Genomic DNA, 22669 nt, shown 5'->3' with positions numbered 1-22669 from the left:
AGTGTCGCACGCAATTTGACACCCGTGGAGGCAAGTACCAAGATGACAGAGTACGGGTCACCCAAAACGAAAATCTGAAATGCAAAACGAAAAAAAAATTCTTCCGGTTGGCAAAACCCCATCGACGAGTTAAGTAACGATCCGTGAAACTTGGTTATAAACCTGGCACCCGTAAAATCAGAACCTCTGCTCACTTAATGCCGAGCAGATGGACCGCATTCTATGAGAATAACTTTCTAAACATCGTACACGTACGCATTAACCGAACCTACTTCTTGGGGCATCTAACATCTATCTCCCTTGTTACTGGAATGAGATCAAGCCTGTGGGGAACGGGAAAAAGGAAGAAGACCCTGAGCTGCTGTCGGCACACAGCCGGAAAAGCACTCGTAGAGCTCACTAGAAATAGACTGATGCTCAAGTGATACGTACTACCGGGACCTTATCCCCACGGTAGGTAGAAGAGGATGTAGATTACGAAGGGACCCATACTAGGACTAGATCTGTGGAACGCTTCCTATGAGTTTGTTAAAACTCGATATATTGGTTATGCGGGTGATGTCCCTAAACCACTTTTGAATTGGCACAAAACGGACAGCGTAAGAAGATGGATTGCAGCTTAGCTTGTCTTGCGCTGGAAAAAACCATTTTCACTAAAAAGATCGCCAAGTTGATTCATTGACTCATAACCAACGGTTGAGTACCCTCGGTTAATGCTAGACTCGAATCATAAATCATAAAGGAAGAACTTGAGACTTTCTTTCTCCCCGCAGCAGCTTCGACAATGCGAATTGAAGGGTATACCGAGTCTGGTACCATGGTTTTCTTTACGTCAGTGGTCCATGCAACCCCCTATAATCGAATTTGTTCGCGTCTGGCCCTATTGAGTCTTATTAGAGATGAGCAACGTTTTTTTTGACTTGCCGCAGTAGGTGAGCCCCCGCCATCTGAAATCAACGGTTATTAAGTAGTGCGAGTAGATTCCACTTCTAATAGTCGCCAGCAGAACGCAGACTTTGCCTACCGAGGGACTGCCAACGATAAGCCCGTCAGCTAGCTTATTCCCCTTCTTATGACCTGGAAGGTGACTTTGAGCGTGCGTCCAGACTATTCAGCGCATGGTTGCACTGGTTCACCAACGTAAAGAATACCACCACTGAATACAAAACCTTAATGAGCGTCTGGCTGCCTGGCCTGGCCATCCATGAAGAATATTATGTTGTAACCCTGCAACAAGTCGTCGGTTCTCTACTCTGCCCTTGTTAGAGAGCCTCCAGCGAAGTTCCTCGTGAATCTTGGTTTGCGTTTGGGGTAGACTGTTGGGACTGCTTAAGTGTTTTCCAGGTACTTCGTCGAGATATTTCATTTTGTACTTTAGGATAGAGTCAACCACAGCTATGTATATCCAAGGAACTACCCTTGGTCGATGACCCCGCGTCCTTACAAGGGTCTTCATATAGTTATAGTTTAGCCTAGGATCCAGGACATAATGCAGGTACTTAAGGAAAAGAACCAACCTTTGTTCATTTAGCCGGAGGAAGTGAAATTCCGGTATCCCTGCCTTGGTGGTAAATCGCATCAGCTCCATTTTGGTCGGGATTTATGTCGATGCCGCCTTTTGCAACCCACAGCTTTCTCGTTATACCCTCATGATTTCACCTATAATGGAGGGAAATATCCTTGATTCCAATATTACCAACTCCACCCCGCTCCTGTCCAATATGCGCGCAATTCAAGACTATCCCGGAGAGCACTAGGAAGATGGCGCCACTCCGGAGCATCCCTCTGCTCATATTTCTGATCAAGTGACTACCTTCCAGATCATATTGGATTGTCCAAGTTTTTAGCATGGATACTCTCCACCGAGTAAGACAGCCCTTAATCCTATTCCGGTAGACTCTTCATAATGGCTTTGGCCTCTGTATCCAGGAAAGCAGCTAAGGCATGTTGCATGTAATGTAGCTACCGCTGAATTGTTCTAATTATCTCGTGAGGAGCGGTTTCTGTGGATTTGCCTTGGAGGTAGCCATGCTAAGATTTGTAGAAAGGCGTCCCCTCCATTATCACTTTTAAGCGGATGTCCGGAACGTACTCAAGGGTGTTCAACACGAAAGAGATGAGTATTCATGACCGTGCATGTCTGCGTTCGGTATAAAAACGAAACGCGCGTATCTGGAGGAGTTCGATACGTATCGGACAAAAATTCAGCTCCGGTACACATCGACAAGCGACGGCCCAACCCTTTCTTGATATTTGTGGAACATGGTTGATATTATTCCGTCTATGCCCAGAAATTTATATGCGAAGAAACTGTTTATAGCCCAACTAATTTCATCCCTCAGTAATTACCGATTTCATAACCTTACACGACTGCAGAGTCTTACTAAGCCTCGCGAACTCGCTAGTGCTTCTAATATTAGTCCATGATCGCTTTCTAGCAGCTCTGATAGCCACTTTTTAATTGATCAGGCAATTCTTGTATGGCTGCTTGTATTTGTAGCAGATGTTGAAGACCTCCCTGGTCCGCATCCTGCGGTTGAACAGCTCTTCTTTCCACCAGGGCGGCAATGGCTATTTTTGGCTGTATTTTGTATGGCACAGGCCTAGGTTTCAAATGCATTTTCAAGAGCTCCGTCCTTTGATTCCAGTCTGTCTTTCGTGACAATGTTATCGGTATTCACCACAGAGGATGTTACAAATAACTTGACAAACTTAATACCGTCGACTTCCCTGAGATTTCTGAATGGTTTAGAGACCTCTATGGTCTCTAGTCCTACCCCATGAAGGTCCCATTGTCGGTTAGGAATGATTTTAACGTCGTCTTTCCAATCGTGACAGCTCCTGTTACACTCCGATAACAATTCTGAATATTTAAACCATTGTGTGGGAGGATTCATTTGTAATCCCTGAGTATAAAGAAAACAGAATTTGAATAGATATAAAATTTATATTTATTCAATAGTAACATTAATTCAAGTTAAAGACATGCAAAGTAATATAAATCGGCAAAGTAAGTCCGGGGTATGTACCCAAAGTCCCACTTCTGAATAATTTGCCACACAGTTGATCCCTATAAATATGTTAGCGGAAAGTCTTATCGAAAATTTAAATTATAAAATATTCATACCGTTCTTTTATCTTTGCCTGAACCCACCACCTAAGGAGGTAGGAATACCAGTAAACGGCATAATGTCCTTCTTTACCGCAATTCTCCCCACTGGAAATAAGTCCCATAAATTGTCCATTACAAATCAAAGGACCGCCGCTACAAACCAAACTATCGTTTGAATAACCCTACGTGCAGAGAGACGAATAAGTGTTAAAAAAAAATAAGCTTTGTGTAACTGAACTGTAGGCACTAATAAGTCGGGAAAGCGATTTTTGTAATATACTATTAGTGACTTTATTTGGTATGGAAGGTATTTCGGAACCTAGGTACCATATAGTGGCAGCCTCCTGATTGTTTTCAGATTTTTCGGTTTGGTAGTTTTTGAGAATGGGTCCGTTATCACGTTCGACCCCCCGTACTCCCAACCTTTCCAACAAATGTCAAAAATAAGACAAGCTTCGGAAAACGTACTAACCGAAGTCTTTCATCTAATAGCCCCCCCTCCCCCAATAAAAAAAACAGTATGCGTGAGCGTTCACAATTCCCAACTTTCCACCAAATTTGGTGTAAATCGCTGCAACCATTTCCGAGGAAAATACACTTTACGGACAGACAGACAGCAAGCCTTATTAAAAGGTTTTGTTTTACACAAAACCCTTAAAAAGGAATAACTTCGAAAATCCAAGAGTAAACAAATTTCCTTGTCGACCACCTTAATGCGCTATTAATATTTATTGATGAAAATCAGCAGTCGACATTTCGCTAGGTCATATAGCTACCAATAGAGACAATTTTTTTTTGGTGGACCTATTCACTGCCACTTTTACTTCAGACTTGCTTGCATAAAATTTTTGCGTGGAACTTTTGAGTCAGATCAAAGTGAAGAACCCTAAAAAAGCAAAATTATAATGCGAAGGATAAGATTTGAAACTGGGTTATAATCATAAAAGTATTGCGCGCTGCGCTTGTGTTGTTGTTTGTGCAGCGAGAGAAGCGCGTTTATTTTTGATACGTATTTAAAGTTCCAATGAAAATACGACCTTTGTAATACCTTGTCTAGCGCACCGACGAGGATCATTCGACGCGCGGCAGCCCATAAGCTTGGGAAGGTTCTTATTGGATGAATGTATGTATATTCTTGTGTGTATGAGGCGAGGGTGAAGTAAAGCCTCTGAGCAGTGAGACCGTAATAGTTCATTTTCTCGATTCTTCGTGAAATCCCATTTATCGCGGGATTTCTGCTAGTGGGTCCGTTCTAATCATTGTATCTGGACCCACATCAGTACCAAAAATCTAATATCTCATTCGTTCATAGGTGGAGCACCGACACCATGGATTCCACTTCCTCTTTACAGGATGGGCGCGTATTGTCTGGAGAAGTACTATTCTAAATATATGTTCAGCTAAAGAATTATGGCCAGTCAAGGTGCCCACAATATTTCTGCAAGTCTTCCTGTTTTTCCACAGGATAAACTTTACAGTATGTTTGCTTGACTGTGACAGGACATGCTTAGTATTTCTAGCAGTATCAAGGCTCTCCCACCTGTCATTGCAGGAAGCTTGTTCCCAGTTTTTGATAGCACCACGCACCAGACATCCAAAGTAGTTTAACCGTATTGAATGTAGAAATTGAGGTCAATCTTATCCTACACTCCTAAATACAAGTTTTGTGGATTTCTGCACAATGTTCGCGAACAGAGCTTGATACGGTCAGTTAGGTTTTAACTGACCGATACCCTACGAGCAATCAGATCGACCACTTCGCGATCAGCAGTGGATTTAGAAGTCATCTCCCGGATATGCTGCTGCTTGACGACTGATAACGAGATATTATCTGCCCCACACATAAAAAGGGAAATATCATGCAGTGCAGCAATTATAGCATAGCTAAGGTAAAACTATACATGGCCATGAGAGAATTCGGTATCCCCACGAAATTGGTAAGGCTGACTAGGCTGACCTTGACCAAAGTGCGAGGTTAGATAAAAACAGCAGGATCACCATCGAGACCATTCAACATCAACAATGGCCTAATGCGCGGAGATGTTCTATCGTGCATTCTTTTTAATGTGGGCCCGGAGAAAGTGATTCGCTATGCAGATCTTAATGCAAGAGGCACTATCCTCTACAAGTCCACCTAACTACTGGCCTACGCTGACGATATTGACATCGTGGGAAGGACAACCCAAGATGTACTGTCTACCTTAATCTAGATCGAGCAGGCGGCGCGAGATTTTGAGCTGCACATTAATTTTTTTTTATAGCGTAGGTGAATGCATTTACGCACACAGTGTTGGACTCCCGATTCGGTACGTCGTCGGAATACCAACTAAACACCTCCCCGTCGTCAGAGAGCTAGCCTGGAACCGATTGTCACATTACTTCAGGCTAGTCACCGAACTTTCCCGCCTTGCGGAGCCTTCAAATCAGGGAATTCCTTTCACCATCGGGAGAGGAAAGGAGGAGGGGAACTGTCAGTTCAGGGAACCCCCTGCCATCTGGCTACTCCATCGGTCGAGTTCTATCTTCTTAGCAAAGAGTAATGGGCAACATGGTTCTTCGACGATGTTGTCTGGAGAAAGATCCCCTATGTTTAAATAGAGCTGCTGACGAACCCCATTCCACCTTCCACAAGAAAAAGAAGTGTGGTGGGCGTCGTCCACAACTTCATTGCAAAACACACAATCCGGAGAACGCGGCTTTCCTTCCTTTGCGCAGGTAAGACTGAAAGCTTCCATGCCCACTTAAAAATTGGGTAAGGAAATAGTCAGTCTCACCATGCTTCCGATTCAGCCACGCACCTCAGTCGCCAATGAACCGCGCAGTCCATTTGCCTCTAGTTTCATTTTGCCACGAGAGCTGCCACTCGTTTAGAGTGTGTTGCCGTTCTTCGCAAGCAACCACCTCCCTTGGCTCATCTCCGTTGCGCTTGTATCTGGTCTCAAGCTCCCTAGCAAGAAAGGGAACAGGGGATCACTCCCGCGATCACCATCACGGCCGGTTCAGAGACAGTGCGGTACGCAGACGCCATCCGCAAAGTTCCCCGTATCTGTACTTGCGCGAGGCGTTTACGATATACCGCCTTGTTAAGAGCGCCAGCCCATACCTCTGCACCGTAGAGCAGGACAGACTGTGTTGAACTCATCAGGAGACGTCGCCTACTAGACGTAGGACCCCCAATGTTTGCCATTAGCCTAATTAACGCCGAAACTCCAGCCTTGTTCGCTGCTGCTTTGATTTCCGCAGAAAAGCTCATCTTTGAGTCAAGAGTCAACCCGAGGTACTTTACCGCTTATTTTGACTCAATTATCGACTTGCCGGGCGATATGGGACGCAGGGTCGGAATTCTCTTTTTAGTCAGGATGACTACTTCGTTTTTTTCCAGTGTAAGGTTGAAACCACGAGTAGTCATCCATCCGCTTACCCGTCGCATCAATATGCCGAGTCTGCTTTGCGCCTGTTCGACAGTGCGTCCAGCGACAAGCATTGCGACATCATCTGCATAGCCCACCAGGCGCGACTCTTCGGCATGTCGAGTTTAAGTAGACTGTCATAGGTAGCGTTCCAGAGGTCCGGCCCTAGGATGGATCCCTGTGCTACTCCCGACGTGATCTCCATCCACCTTTGACCCTCTAGTGTTTCATAGAGCAGGGAGCGGTTCCTCAGATAGTACCTCAATATCCGGCACGTTGAAAGTATTGTCTAGTGTGCCTAGAATGTCTTTCCATCTTACCAAATTAAAGGAGTTTCTGACGTCAAATGTTACAAGGAGAACCACCCGTCGAGTTCGGCCGCTATGTGCCTCTGCTCGTCGAACGGCGTCCACGACTTGCATGACAGCATCAACTGTGGATCTCCCTGCTCCAAAACCAAACTACCGGGGAGCTGTATCTCAGGCAGCGCGTATCGTTTCAGCGAGTCTACTTCAGATGAGCTTTTCGAGCACTTTCCCAACCTAGCCACCTTCCAATGAGCAGTTTCAGGCAAACGTTGAATAGACGGAGCAGTAGGTCTGGCCGGTGTTGGAATACCAGTTTGTATACCTCTGCTGGAATACCATCCGGTCCTGCCACCTTCTTGTTTTTCATAGAGAGTACTGACTGTTCCAACTCTTTTATAGAGAAAAGGTGATAGTCCTCTGCGCTCTCCGTGCCGACATCATCATCTCGTACGGGGTGCGCAGGGAATAGTGCCCTTACAATGCGGTCCATCTACTTGCCCTCAAGTGAACAGGATTTCCACAGAGCCCCGATTTTTCGTGTTACCAGTTTGTAATCGAGTCCCACGGGTCCCCATTCACCTCGTCGACCAGGTCTTGCCAGCAGCAAGCTTTGCTCTTGTTTATTGCGCTGCAGAGGCTCCTTTTGGCTGTATTCCGTCATTATAGTACATTCTTCCACCCGGTCGCTTAGACGTTGTGTTAAACGGCGTAGCCTGCGACACTCCTCCCGGAGCTCTACGATCTCCATTGTTCACCAATACATGGAAGGTTTACTACGCCTCGATGCATGGAGGCTTCGCACGCCGTTGTTATCAGGTTCATAGCTGAATTTACGACAGTGTCAGCTGCGGCGCCACTGCCCCAGGAGTACCCTCCAACGCGACCCAACCTGGTCCAAGAGTTTCGATAAACTTCCCTGTGTTCACTTTCGCGATGTTCCGTGCACAGAAAGATCACTGGGGTGACGCACACCGAGAGTTTGTGTCCACCACTTTGAAGGCAATGTATTGGTGGTCGCTTGCCGAGAAGCCTTCCAGAACTCGCCAGCAACACCAGCGATTCCGACGGGAAGATTACGTCTGGAATGCTTCCCACGCAGCCCGGGCACCGGAACGTTGGGGTGAATCCGGTGTTTAGAACCACCTCTCGCCACGAATTCCGGAATTCGTTTCCCTCTGAAGTCTCTGTAAGGCATGCCCCATTCAAGTGCCCCAGCATTGAAGTCACCCCCGACCACGTTCCGCTCATCTGTGCCTAAAATAGCGTCCTCCAAAGCATAAAACCTCCGTCGAAAGTCCGGCATCTTCTCATTCGGCGTAAAATTGACATTAAAAAACGTGATCCCTGAACACCGAATCCATACAAAACCGGGTAAAAACCCTAAGAAGGTTCCAGTCCCGAACCCAGACAGCAGCGGTACCTGATATGTCAGAGTGTAATGAAACTGGGCCCTTGTTTTGGTACTGCTCACTGATCAGTACTAAATCGGCTTTGCTCTCTGCAGTGAACTGCGCTAGCAACTCGTGAGTGGTTGCCCTACGGCGCATATTGATTTGTAGGATGCGAATCATGTTGACCGTATCCTAGCTCTTTCCAGTTCTGCTCTGAAAACTGGACACCACCCGAACGCGCAAAGTACGCAACGTTCTCATGAGTCGCACCAGGGTCCCTGCATACGGTGCAGCTTTCCTTTTCATTGCAGGTGTTTGTTTTATGGCTTGACTGCATTTATGGCATATTGCCCTTCTGCCAGGTCCCCGACAGTTTGCAGATGTGTACCCATAATCCATACATTTGTAACATTTGGTTGGGGCGGCCCGGATTCGTATCCTACCCACTACTCAACCAATTCTTATTTTCCCACTGTTTAGAAGCTTGCTCGCGGATTGTTCGGCAACTTCCACCACAGCGTGTTTTTGGCCCCGGGAGTTCGCAGAGGTGATACCAATCCGGACATTGGCTACCTCCGGACATTCGCGTTTGACGGCCTCTTCTACCTCGTTCTTTTCTGTCAGTCAAGGTCTCGGATTTCCAAAGAACACATGGGTCCCAGGCTGGAAATCAAAGCTTTTTCTCCCAGAAACCCCTTGACTGCTTCACAGAACGTAACTTTATTTGTTGTCTTCGGGATGGTTTCAACTAGGACTCCACCACCCTTCGTTTTACGAATGGAGACACGGGTTTAATCTTATAACAGATTTCGCTGAGGACTTCCGTAAAAATCTTGCCTTCCGTCGGCTTAATAAGCAACGCTAGCGTCTAATTCTCCTTCGTCTCCCCCCTTTTTCTTTTGGTGCTCCGTCCTTTGTGTCCGTCCTAATTTTAGGCCGAAGTTTTTCTGATGGCGCGACGTGTTATTGTCTCTTGTTCCTCTTCCCCTTCTTCTTTTGAGCCCTGGAGATTACCTGAGTGAAGTCTCCTTCAGATGTCCCTTCCTTCTTTCGTTTTTCCCCAAGTTCACTTTGCAATGGGCTGTCACCGATCCGTTTGATACTCGTAGTTTTCTAGGCGGGAAGCGCGGTTGTTTCTGCTTCCTGCGGATTTTTTCTTACTTTCCATCATCATCGTCAAAGGCACAACAACCGGTATCCGGTCTAGGCCTGCCTTAATGAGGAACTCCAGACATCCCGGTTTTGCGCCGAGGTCCACCAATTCGATATCCCTAAAAGCTCTCTGGCATCCTGATCTACGCCATCGCTCCATTTCAGGCAGAGTCTGCTTTGTCTTCTTTCCTGCCATAGATATCGCCCTTATAGTCTTTCCGGGCTGGATCATCCTCATCCATACGGATTAAGTGACCCGCCTACCGTAACCTATTTAGCCGGATTTTATCCACAACTTGACGGGCATGGTATCGCTCATAGATTTCGTCGTTATGTAGGTTACGCAATGGTCCATCCTCATGTAGGGGGCCAAAAATTCTTCGGAGGATTCTTCTCTCGAACGCGGCCAAGAGTTCGCTATTCTTCTTGCTAAGAACCCAATTTTCCGAGGAATATACAGTATGTTACATAAGAGCGTGGTCACTGTTAAATAATAACAACAATTGATTTTTCGAAAATTCGCAAATTTATTGATAATTTGGTCGTCAATACTCAATGCAAATACCTCAGTAGCAAGTCCAATCTCCTGCATTGTCAATTATGGCCTGGCACCGTCGGGGCATACTTTCCACTAGTTTTTCTGCATATTCTACCGGAAAAGACCTAAAGTTGATCTAAATTACATGGCTTGCGTCTGCGAAGCTGCATTTTCATTAGAGCCCACACATTTTCCATGGGATTTGTATCCGGTGACTGAGATGGCCAATCTAAAGTGACAACTCCGTTTTGCGCCTTCCACAACGCTACACGCTCGACTCCGATGTTTCGGATCGTTATCCTATTGAAGGATCCAGCTTTCATTTTTCTTAATATACCATTGCTTAGCAGATGGTAACAAAGCCTTTTGATATATTTTATTCATTTTTTCGGCATTTAAATTCTCGGTAAATAAGAACAAAGTACCGAAACCTTTGTTTGAGAAGCACCCTCAAATATGGACCTTGACGGAGTGTTTAACAGTCCGTTGAAGCATCCTACTGGTGGAGGTTGTCCAGGCGTGTTTGATGCTCGGAAATGCCCAGAAGGAGGATTCATCAAAAAAAATTACGTTGCTCCAATCGCGGTCCAAGTTTTCCTTCGCCCGTTCCACTCGTTTTTCAACGTGTTTTGCACTCAACACTGGTTTTTCCAAAGTACTGGGATATTTCAGTTTATTGGCAAGCAAGTGCTTGCGAATCGTTCCGTAAGATATGTTAACACCTTTTGCTTTCAATTTCATAGCAGCTCCACGTAAAGTCAAAGTTGGATCTTTCGAGAACAATACGAGAATCTTTTTTTCATCTTTTTTTGAGACTTTGATTGTACTTCCGCGATCAGGAAAATCATCAACGTTACCGACCTTTTTATAGCGATTTATCCACTTGCTAACGAACTGCTTCGACTTTCCCATATATTTCGCAGCAGCAGTTTGCGTTAATTTGGGTCCTTTTTCATGCAAACATAGAAAAATTGCCTCAAAGCGAGAGGCGTAAACAGCACTCATTTCGAAAAACCACTCAATTGAAGACTAAATTCGACAGAGAGCTGACTTTTTACAAAAAGCATGAAGGACTGAGGTGCCCTCTATGTCATAGAAAAAGAAACAGGACGCTCTGATTTTTTATCTACGTGTAACAGTGACCACGCTCTTATGTAACAGATTGTATGAGGACTGGCAAGATCGTTGTCTTGTACAGTAAGAGCTTTGATCCTATGGTGAGACTTTTCGAGCGGAACAGTTTTTGTAAGCTGAAATAGGCTCTGTTGGCTGACAACAACTGTGCACGGATTTCATTATCGTAGCGGTTATCGGTTGTGATTTTCGACCCTAGATAGGAGAAATTATCAACGGTCTCAAAGTTGTATTCTCCTATCTTTATTCTTCCCGTTTGACCAGTGCGATTTGATGTTGTTGGTTGGTTGATTTTCGGTGCTGACGTTGCCACCATATGTTTTATTTTGCCTTCATTGATGTGCAGCCCATGATGTGCAGCCCAAGATCTCGCGCTAGACACCGCCTGCTCGATTTGGATGAAGGCAGTTTGTATGTCTCAGGTGGTTCATCCCATTATGTCGATATCGTCAGCATAGGCCAGCAGTTGGGTGGATTTAAAGAGGATCGTACCTCTTGCATTTGGCTCAGCATCATGGATCACTTTCTCGAGGGCGAGGTTAAGGAGGACGCATGATAGGGCATCCCCTTGTCGTAGACCGTTGTTTCTTACTTTCTATGTCCGCCTATAATATGAAATCCTGTCCAGGAGCTCCTCCAGTTCCATTAGCCTGTTTTCACCCCCTTGCCGATGTTTTTCTGGGGGAACGTCGCAGATCGCATGTGCTTCGCAAGTTCCGCGCATTTCTTAATAAGCCTGTCTTCTTCAGCTTGCTCCGTCGACAGTCCTCCCATTAGGCTTATATTCGAAAACGTTTGATTAGTTTCGGCAGCTTCCACTGTGCCTCTCTCGGCACTGCGTTTGTGTGCCTTCTTATAGCACTGCGTGGTATGGTCTGGGTTCCTGACTCCGTTGCAGGTGCCGCATCACTTTGCGAGTCCTTCTCTCCATCTGCGCGTCCCGATGTCTCGTCGGGTATTTCAGCCCTTGTTGCGTCTTTTGCGGGGCGCATTTTCGTGCTGCGAAATGTCTTCTTGAGGCGCTAAGTTCGCCTTTAACCTATTTGAATCAATCTTGAATTTAAGAGCAATATTCAGCCCCTGCGTAGAGATGCAAATGGGAGTGTGGTGACTATTAGATATTTCATTCATAATCGGGTTACACTGCCAACATTGACTAGCAGAATTAGCAAGGCTAGAACCGAGGCCAATTGATGATTGAAGTTAAAAAAAGCAGGCATCCCATTATTAATAAAAATTAAGTGAGGAGTTGAGGGCAGCAGCCTCCAATCGCATCCCTCTGCCATTACTGAGGTAGTGACCCAGTAATGCATACATTGTTGTGTTTCTCACAATGAGTGAGGAGCTTACCAAAGGCCGTATTGAAATTGAGTACTTGGCGGGAGATAGACTGAGGCGATCACGAAATTAGAAATGAGGTTGAGCGTTTCAACTATGACAATATCATAATCTGAAACATAGTTGACTTGGCGGAAACGAATAGACTTGCGGAACCCCAAAATTACGCTGTCTTCCCTAAACTTTGCTGTTAGATTAAAACCCAAAATAAATTTGAAGAGGGGAGAATAGTTAATAGTGTAAGTTTCTTGCAGGACAAGAATATCAAAGTTGCTACCAAGGGAAATTAGGTGATCACATTTTCAAGTGAGTATGATTAAGTGTTCTTCATTATGTAAGATCATCTGATGTTACAACAGTTTCATTGAGCATTTGCAGTGTTTTGTTAATTTCTTTTTGTTACTTCGTTACAATAACGTACAAAGGGTTCTCTCTCGCGATGGTTTGAAACTATTGGGAAGTGTTGTTGCTGGGGCCTACCGCTGGGTCAAGCCCGGAATTCTTTTCTTTACAATATTACTACACTTGGCTGAGCCTCTGGCACCCCATTTGAGCCCAGAGTGGTACTTTTGGTACTGCGGCTCATTTTACTGGGAAGAAAGGGGCAAATACTATCATAGCTATCCGAATGTTGCAGTGTTTTCGCTTCACAAATCGTGGATAAGGGATCTTAGAAACATTATATTAATTATTCAATATGCGCTTATCCTTGACTCCTATTAAATGATAACTTGTAGTTACTTCAACGATTTTCAATATATATACGTATACCGTAAAACTCAACTTACTTGGCACATGTCATCTACTCCACCTGTTGCTCCCGCACAAAACTTCGCCCCAGCGTATTGACCAGGATAAACTGAGGAGCATATTTTAAAGTCCAGCTCCTTTACGTTTATGTATTTTAAAGTATACTGCTGATTCTTCAATAAAAAAAAAACAGGTGAATATTAAGAAATAAAAAGATGACGCTATCAAATGGACCGCACTTTTGTGTTTACTCCCCATACAGCAGTTTGGCAGTTTGTTATACCGTCTCCGTGTAGGAAACCAACTGGGAGAGGGTATACACGCTCCGTTTTCACAAATGGTTTATCCAACTGAAATCCAAATCCAATGAATGAGTTAGTATGCTGGCCTTCATTTGGGGTAAATTTGGATATGGGGCAATCAGCCTATATGAACTATTATACAAACTGTTATTGACTACCGGGCCTAGGCACTCGGAAACTTGGGTTGAAATTCAGAGAGTGTACCAACCTACCTTTTTCGTCGAGTTATTACAACCGTTGAAGCAAAGAGTAGAGCAAAGAGACTGAATGGTTCCTGATGTCAAAATATTTATTTAATAATAAATACCGCACATAGTTTAAAACATCAAGGAATAAGTTGGGAAACCGGAAGCTCGGCGCCTCAGGTATGAAAGGTTTTGTTTGCTTGTTCTGTGAGTATGTGGGCGGTGCTTATTAGAAGCAATTGCCCAGTTGGATGTAGTTCTGGGCAACGAAGGCGATGTAAACACTTATTGGAAAGGGGGATCAGGTTCAATTGTAGATCTGACTTTTGTCAGCCCTGCGCTAGCACGTGACATGTTCTGGCAAGTTAGCGAGGAGTTCCCGTACAGCGACCACCAGGCAATCACCTTTGAACTAAGTACGGGGCCACAAAGCAGGAGACTCCGGAGCCGGAGCCGGAAGCCGGAATCCAAAAGAACACCATGATAGCCTGCAAAAGCGATGGATGGATGGAAACATTCAAGGAAGTGTGCTAGACCTGCCTAGCAAAACAGGCACCTCCACGGATAGACCTCTCCACGTTACACAAAGCATCTCTAAAGCATATGACGTGTCGATGCCTCGGAGATGCTCATTCCCCACTTGAAGACAATTCTTGGTGGAATAGTGAACTTGCCAGTCTTCGATCGATTTGCTGCAAAGCCAGACGAACGGCTCAGAGGGCAATAGGTAGGATCGATCAAGGGCAAAAGGAGCATGCCTATATGGAAGCTTGCAAAAACCTCAAGCTCGCCATCCAGCAGAATGTTTTAAGGAGCCCATTTTGGAAGCGGACATAAATCCGTCGGGTAGCGCATATAAAATCGACAGGACGATTCAGAAGCCGATCATGTCCACAGATCACACTCCCTATGCTCTTGTTGAAAATAATCCAGGGGTTATTTCGCCAACAAGAGTGGGTTACTGACATCTTCCAGCTTCCCCTGAATGTGACGCCGATCACCAGGAACGAGTTGCTAGATATCTGCAATCAAATAGGCAACAGCAAGGGTCTGGACGGCATACCGAATAAGGCCCTCAAACTTGCCGTCAAATGTAGACCGGATATGTTCGCGGAGCTGTTCGAAACGTGCATGTCCGAGGGCATCTTTCCTGCACCATGGAAGCGGCAGAAGCTGATGCTGCTGCCTAAGGCTGGCAAACCGCCAGGGGCACCGTCCACTATGGGAAAAATTTTGGAGCGGGTTCCTTATAATAGATTACTCCCAGTCGTAGAGAGCCAAGGGAGCCTCTCAGATAGGCAGTATGGGTTCCGTAAAGCCAGATCAACCATTGATACCATCAAAATGGTTACTGGCTTGGCCGAAAATGCAATTCATGGAAGGGGTTGTACCAGCAAATCCTATGTGGTGATGACCCTGGATGTGAGGAATGCATTGAACTCGGCCAATTGGAACCTTATAGGAAAGTCTCTGGCGACGATTGGTGTTTCCACTTACCTCGCCGCTATTATCAAAAACTACTTGCATGAGCGAATACTCTGGTATAATACCGATGATGGACCCAAGGAGTATGTTTTCTCCGCGGGTGTCTATACTGGGCCCACTACTGTGGAAGATCATCTATAAGATGTACTTAACTTTCCGGTTCCGGGGGAACGGTGGTGGGTTACGCCGATAATATAGCACTGATTGTGCTCGCAAAGCATCTCGAGGATACTGAGTTGTACTCAACCAAGGCCCTTGTAAGCTATCCAAAATACAGCATCAAGTCGCCTCACAATTTGCAACCCCTTGAGCCGGTTCAACTACTTTGTCGATACAGGGGCTGGATTCTCGGTTCTTCCCGCACCCAGAAATTATAATTTGACATGATTGCAGTGTTAAATTCAAATATGATAATTTAAAACTCGCGGTAAAAAAACTATGCACGCTTTTCAGGCAGAGCTAAGTATACCCGCAAGATCTTAGCTAACTCATGCAATCTCACTATTAATTTCGGAATAGCCAAGGCACACACGAAAAAGACAAACGTAAGTGTTCTTCTAAATTCCTGTTTATCACCTATCGCACGCGTAAACCTCATCCTCCATGAATGATGTTAAAACGCGGTGGTCAATTTTCTATACGCAGACCACCATTCCTCTCCCGTGGACATGCTAACCTTGCGGATGCAAAATCAAGATCTACGTGGCTTCGTGGTTAGTACTCGTTAGTTAGATTAATAAGTAGGGTATTTTAAAAATATTGTAAATGTGCTTACCCTCAAAAGGACGTAATCATTTTTTCTCGATTTCTCATTGTATTCATCATATCTTGTTACATTAATTATACGGCGTACTTGTTGCACTGATTCACCTGTCGGCACCTTCAATACACCGGCGGCAACTGTATACTGAAATTTAAAAAAAAGTCATCATATATAACATTTCCACTAGAAACATTCAGATGAAATTAACAATCTTCCAGATCAAATTCACGACTTTTCAAATGAAGCGAACATTTCTTCAAATCAAATTTCATTTACCATGGACAAGACAATATGAAGAATGCCATTGACAACAGGAAAGAAATAATGTCGCTAACAAGATGCAACCCTGGCGGACTCGGCTTTCGGCTTCAAAATCTTTCAGAGTTCATTTCGGTGCTGAACGTTAGAGTTTGTCCCTCCATATGTCGCTCTGATAATAGCTATTACTTTCTCCGGAGTGCCGCTCCTGCATAGGGTGCCAGCCTGCCACACTATCGAAAGCCTTCTGGAAATCGATGAAGAGCAGATGTAGCGGAGATCTAAACTCCGCGCGCTATTCCAAAATTATTGGTAGGGTGTTGATGTTATCAACGCAGGAAGATCCGGAACGGAAACCAGCCAGATCAGGTCTTTGATGCGCTCCAAGGTTATTTCAGCTATAATTTTTGTGACGACATGGAGCATCCAAATACTTCTCCAATTCTCACACTTAAGCAGGTGCCCTTCTTAAAAATCTTAGCGATCATGTCCTTTTTCCGTCCACTCTATTTTCCATCGGTCTCGGATTACCAAGATTTACATGCGAGTTGAAGTATTGGATCCGCAGTAACTATTGGTGCAGCGATAAATAACTCTGCGGGGTGACGTCAAGCCCAGCGGTTTCTTGGCCGAGAAGATTTCTTTTCTGCTTGGAGGAACAGCCCTTATTCGCATGTTACGGTGACTAGTCATTTCATTAACAAGATGAAGAACCTCACTGGAACTAATACGACCGTGAAGTGGTCTCTTCACGCCTTCAGGTGCTCACCATTGTGAACAAAGGCGAGATATCAGATGATGATCCATTTCTAGGCTGATGTCAGCCTCTTTTATTACGCACATCCAGGAGGCAAGCCCTAAATCTACTGCTGATCCCAAACTAGCCGATCTGATTGCTCGTATGAGATCGGTCAGTGGAAAGCCAATTGTTCTTATGGCAGTCTCTGTGCTCAAAGAATGTGCCGCCAATGAGGGGCGTTGGAAATTGAAAATATCTGGAAACCTCCCGCCATTATCGTTTCGATACTCAAGACTCCATCTTCGCATTCCGAAAACCGTTATTATTATAATACAAAAAAATCCAATGTCAATTCCGCGTCTACTACCACTCGTCTTTCCAGAGTACAATAGCATACTGCCGAAAGGGGGAGAGGAGTACTCCCAGAATGTCTAGCTTATGTCGTTGGAATTCTAGCTCGAGTTGGAAAAAGTGAGTATTCTGAAGATCCTCGCTACCATTATGGAGGATCGTATGCACATTCCAGAAACCAATCATAGTCCATTTTCCATAATCAAAGGACTTCAACCTAATTTTTGATTAGAAAAAATGTTAATTTTATTTGAAAATTCATTAAATTAATTTGCAAAATTCCATTTGGAAAGCGGTTGATTCGAATCAGAAAAATGTTAATTCCGTTTCATAAATTGGTAATTTCATCTGCAATATTGTTAATTTGAGGTGGAGATGCTGTATATATATAAATGCTATATTTATGCTATATATATTATAACTTATTAGAAAAATCCGTAATGAAGAGTGGGGGAGTCGACGCGCCTGTCGGATGAATACCTTCCGTTATCTTTAGAGGTAACCCTGGGGCGTTTCAACATTGGAGCTCTGTTGCAGAGCTAACTGGTTCACCAGCACTCGGGGCAATAAAATCGGGTATATTTCTTTAAATTCCATTAATGGAAGAGATATGTATCGACTTGCCAAAAGCCGCAACGAACGCAGACAGGATATCGAACACTTCTGTTGCGTTAATGACAAGAACAGTACCTTGCTTACCAACCGTCGAGCCGCAGCGGATAGAGGGCGAGAATATTTCGAGTAGATTTCAACCGAAGGATTTGATCCTCCACTTCCACAATCATTGCCGACATTTGGACCAGTTCCACCTGTCAGCGCAATTGGTGCGCAGAGGTGGGGGCGAGGAAGACGAGCGGCAACCCTGTCGGCAAAACCAAAACCAAAACCAAGTGGCCGAGGAGAACCTCCATAGTGGTGGCACCGGGAGACGCTGTACTCACTTTGGTTTGCCGGCCGTGATGCAGTAGGCGAATGCTTCAAAGGCCTAAACAAGGCGATCAGACCCGAGTCTGCACGAGGACTCATCTGAAGTGGCAAATTGGTCACGAAACTTCACCACCACTGGTACCATGGGAACCGAGATAGCCCCTGGACTCTCATACTTCGGGTGAACTCCCGTTGTATGTGAGTACAGCTCGGTTATTTGCGGTTGGCCCCCTAGTGGGAGTTTCATGGGGGTTGTTGGTTATGCTCAAGAGGAAGAAATTTTCTGGCACGGCGTGGTGTTGCGTTTCAACACGCGTGCCGTACTCCTTAGTTTGGTAGAGATTTAGGTAGGTCTTATATCCACCAGTATGAATGCTAAGCCACGAACCGTACCGTTGTTGCTTGTCACAGCGGGGCTCTGATTGTAGTCACAAAATCAACCCGTGTCCGTAGAGGAATTCTTTAATTGGGTTGCTCAGGAAAGAGGAATATCATCTAACTGGCAATAAAGTTCCACTGTTCCAATATGGAAAAACGAAGGTGGTCCAGCAGAATGTTCACATTACCATCCGATCCGGTTACCTTCCCATACTATGGATATTTTTGACAACCGTATTCGCGAAATCGTTGAAATAACCGTGAATCAACCCGGATTTTTCAAAAACTGAGAAACTACTGACGCAATATACCCTGCGCGGTTACACATGGAGAAACACCGTGAGAAGCATCGCCCTCTTTACATTGCATTTCTGGATCTACAGAAAGCGTTTGACCGTGTGCCACACAAACTCATCTGGTATGCTTTACGACAACACTTAGTGCCAGAAAAACTCGTGCACTGGGTTCAATTACTCTACCACGATTCGAAAAGTAAAGTTCGAAGTATGGCGGGTGTATCAAATCCGCTTCGTGTCTCTGTCAGTGTTCATCAAGGAAGCGCCCTCTCACCACTCCTCTTTGTTCTTTTTTGGCCGCTGTTACACGGGACATCCAACGATCAGGGCCCTATACACTGCTTTACGCAGATGAAGTTTTCATAGCGTCCAATAGCAAAAATGATCACGAGCAACTTGTCAAAAAATGGAATGATCGCCTCATACAACACGGTCTCAGATTGAATCTAAACAAAACTGAATTTTTGACCACCGATCCCCATGAAACAGGTACAATCGCTGTCAGCGGCAGTGATCTGCCCAGAACTGAGCGATTTAAATATCTTGGGTTAACGCTATTAGCCAATGGAGAACTGCGTTAAGAAATTGCTTCACGCATTAATGCAACCTGGATGAAGTGGCGTTCCACAACTGGTGTTCTTTGTGATCGACGTATCAACGTCAACAAATCTAAAATTTACCGAAATGTCGTCCGTTCTGCCGCTCTCTATGGTTCTGAGTGTTGGCCGGCTATAAAAGACAATGGATGGCGTCTTGCAGTAATGGAGACGAAGACGTTACGTTGGACTAGTGGCGTGACACGTTTTGATCACATCCGAAATGAGGATATCCGCGATCGTTATGGGGTTGTATCAATCGTGGGAAAATTGCGAGAGAAGTGTCTTGGATGGTATGGTCACGTAATTCACGCTAACGAGAATTCACTTACCAAGATTGGTCTGAACATCGAAGTTGATGGTAAACGACCAAAAGGCCGGCCAAAACAACGGTGGCTTGATACGCTGTATAGGGATTTGAAAGCCTCGAAATTGCATCCAGATCAGGCATTTGATAGAGCCAAATGGCGAAATCGATCACGACGAGCCCACCCCGCTTGTGAACGGAACAAAGTCTGAAGAAAAAGAAGAAGACTTGCTCTCTAAGTTGGCGCACGACCCAGCCTATTCTTACCTTGCCCGCAGTAATCAGTTTAATCTCTGATTCCACCAGCAAGCTCATAATAACGGTCTGTGTACCTCCGTATGTCTTCTTCATCCCTATGATAGCCCTTTCTTCTATTTCGCTAAGTTGAATTGTTCTCTTAGCGCAGCGCAGATATCCTCTCGTGAGGTGACCTCGTCTAGGTCTTTGCACTCGATTACTATCTGGTGCTTTCGAGCTTTCACGTCTGCTTGCTCACCCAGCACCTTTTCTATCTGACCGCGAAAACTATCCACTGTCTTCTCACTAGATTTGTTCAGCTCCAGTTCCCTCTTTTTCGTACGTCTGATATGACACACACTTCCGCCCAAGCCTGTCAATTCCTGATCGGCTTTGACTTCCCGAAGCATATCGGCGTAGGGCACATCTCCTTTCTTAGAAATAATGATTATTTCCGGACGCATCTTCTTTTTCTCCTTGTGCCGCTTTTTGCTACCCACCTTCGTCCATTCTTCGGGTTTAAGAGGTATAGACTCTTGCTCTTTGTTCACAGTTGGCGCCGTAATCGAAGAATTACCCAAAACTTTCTCTGACGCAGCCTTCTTCAGCGAAGAGGCCTTTTTATTCTTGGGATTCTTATTCCACCCCTACTCCGTTTGCCTGCGTTCTCCCCTACCTTATATTGAGGAGTCATCACTTGCGTCTCTCGCATGATGCTTGGGCGTTTTTCCCTTCCATCGCCCTAATACAGGACAACTTAATTCCACGTATCAGAGCCCTGATATTTTGGTGGATATTCCGCCTCTCCTTAATGAACTCACAGAGTTCACTTATGCGTTATCCCAATGAAATAAACGCTGTTGCAGTTTGCTGCCTTCCACGATCGTCTTTTACAGCATCGATAACTATGTTAGTCCGGGGATTTTTCAAATTCAGTTCCGAATCCTGCGACAAATCCCGAATACTAGGGGTAATGTTGCACTCAGTGGTGACCTCCCAAGTTTTTTGCTTTTGCGAAAAGGATCCGGTGTAGATCTCATTTCCACTCCACTAAGATCTCTTGCAGCATTAGATGTCAAAGTAGCTAAGCTTCCCACTATTGGCTCTAGCACTCAAAAGCTCTGAGCCTTCGTGAACACAAGTTATCTGTACTCGAAGTATGTTGGCCTGGTACTTTATCGAACAAAGAACTTGGTCGGTGTACAGGTCAGCTTCCCGAAGGAAGACAGAAAGGCATTAAGGAGCGACAATTGCATTACTGTCTACGGCGTGCAATGCAATCGACCCTTCCAAGGTGGCCGACTAGTGGGATGCACGAGGAGCACTTTGTCCAGATTCGTATTGACAATGTCCGAGCATCTCGGGAAGGAATCGCGAGTGATGGCACTTGGATGTGGTTGACGCTCCATACCACATAAGCGGCGAATAGCAAGATACCGACAGATTTTTTAATATTCGTATATACATAGGATGACTTTTTGGCTAACTTGGGCTACTGTTTTATACTTTGGCAGCATAAATACTAATTTTAAAATTTTACTGGAGACAAAACATACTCACTTGGTCATATTCCTTCATGTCGTCAAAACAATGAGCTGTTGACAGCACATATCGTAAGTGAACGATAACTCCATTACAGAAGACTTGATGCCGATGAATGGATACCTAAAATAAAGAAGAGGTTAAGGGCCTAATAACTTCAATATTTTCGATACTTAGCGAACTTACTACGGAAGGGAACTGGCCCAGTCTAGCATACCATCCAGAACAAACGCGAGCTTGAATTTCGAGCAGTGAAAATAACATGAGAGCAAAACATCTTAAAAATATCATTATAATAATTTTTCCTAAAACCAAAATAAAATAATTTAAAATAAATTGCTTAAATCAAGCCTGGGCCCAATAAATTCAAATTTGGAATTGAATTTCTAAAAGGAACGCCTAAGTCAACTCGATTTTCTTAAAAAATCTGGAACAGGAACAAGTAACGACGCACGGTTTAGTGCGCTAAACTTTACTCAACGAAATGAAACTACATGACCTTCTACTTACCGAGCCTACATTCTCAGTATCGGGACGGAAGTTTACGTGTACACCTAAATACACAAGGGAAGCCAAGCTGGGTAGGATTATTCTCGAAATCTCTATGTTTGCCAGCCAACCATTCCTTGATTGACAGGACTAGCCTTTACGCAAACCCAGAACTGGCGCAACAATGAAGCTCAGACACCATACATTAGCACTCACTGGCGGTCGATCCCGCTGCATGTTTCCGCAATGAACCAGATCTTCACTTGCTTCAGAACGAAAAACGCCCAATACTCATAAACAATCTCTGATGAGATACAAAAGACGGGGATTCGCAAAAGTCAGCCAATCGATGACAAATGAATTGAGATGTTTGTGAATTCCCGCGGCATACAACACCTAGTCATTGGTAGCACATTTTTCGAGTACAAAGTTGGTGAGTTGGGTTTAAACTGATTGTAAAGGACAAAAATCCGAATCCCGAAAAGCTTCAAACCTCCAAGTTCAACATCGGTCCCTCTCATGATCCAGCTGTCGTTCGTTAGTGGGAAAGTTGTTTGGCAGATCGGACAGTAAATGCCTTGACCAATGCGCTTAAGAATAATGGTGAGAATTTGGGCCCTTATTTCAGACGGTATTTTCTCGGGCTATATATTATAGTGGCCATCCAGTAAACCATGTGCT

General features: G+C 44.8%; 1 protein-coding gene across 3 annotated transcripts; it reads right to left on the bottom strand.

The window, feature by feature from the left end:
* Positions 1-2933: 2933 nt before the first annotated feature.
* LOC119649419 (trypsin-2-like) lies at positions 2934-21924 on the bottom strand. Of its 3 annotated transcripts, none has more exons than XR_005249130.1 (7): positions 21686-21922; positions 21518-21622; positions 15881-16012; positions 13373-13483; positions 13172-13306; positions 3128-3217; positions 2934-3070 (listed from the first exon to the last, which is right to left on the bottom strand). XR_005249130.1 is itself a non-coding variant. In XM_038051558.1 (7 exons), the coding sequence occupies exons 1-7, from the start codon at positions 21788-21790 to the stop codon at positions 2968-2970; spliced, it is 858 nt and encodes a 285-aa protein (XP_037907486.1). In that variant the 5' UTR covers positions 21791-21924; the 3' UTR covers positions 2934-2967. The 3 variants fall into 3 exon arrangements, 2 of the variants coding, with proteins under 2 accessions (XP_037907486.1, XP_037907487.1); XM_038051558.1 differs by having other exon boundaries at positions 3128-3294; positions 21686-21924; XM_038051559.1 differs by lacking the exons at positions 2934-3070; positions 3128-3217 and adding an exon at positions 12952-13099 and having other exon boundaries at positions 21686-21923.
* Between the last annotated feature and the right edge of the window lie 745 nt (positions 21925-22669).

Source organism: Hermetia illucens, chromosome 2 (assembly GCF_905115235.1).
Source record: "Hermetia illucens chromosome 2, iHerIll2.2.curated.20191125, whole genome shotgun sequence".
Lineage (NCBI taxonomy): Eukaryota > Metazoa > Arthropoda > Insecta > Diptera > Stratiomyidae > Hermetia > Hermetia illucens.
Note: the sequence above shows the minus strand (reverse complement) of the source record. Positions and strands in the feature narration are given on the sequence as shown.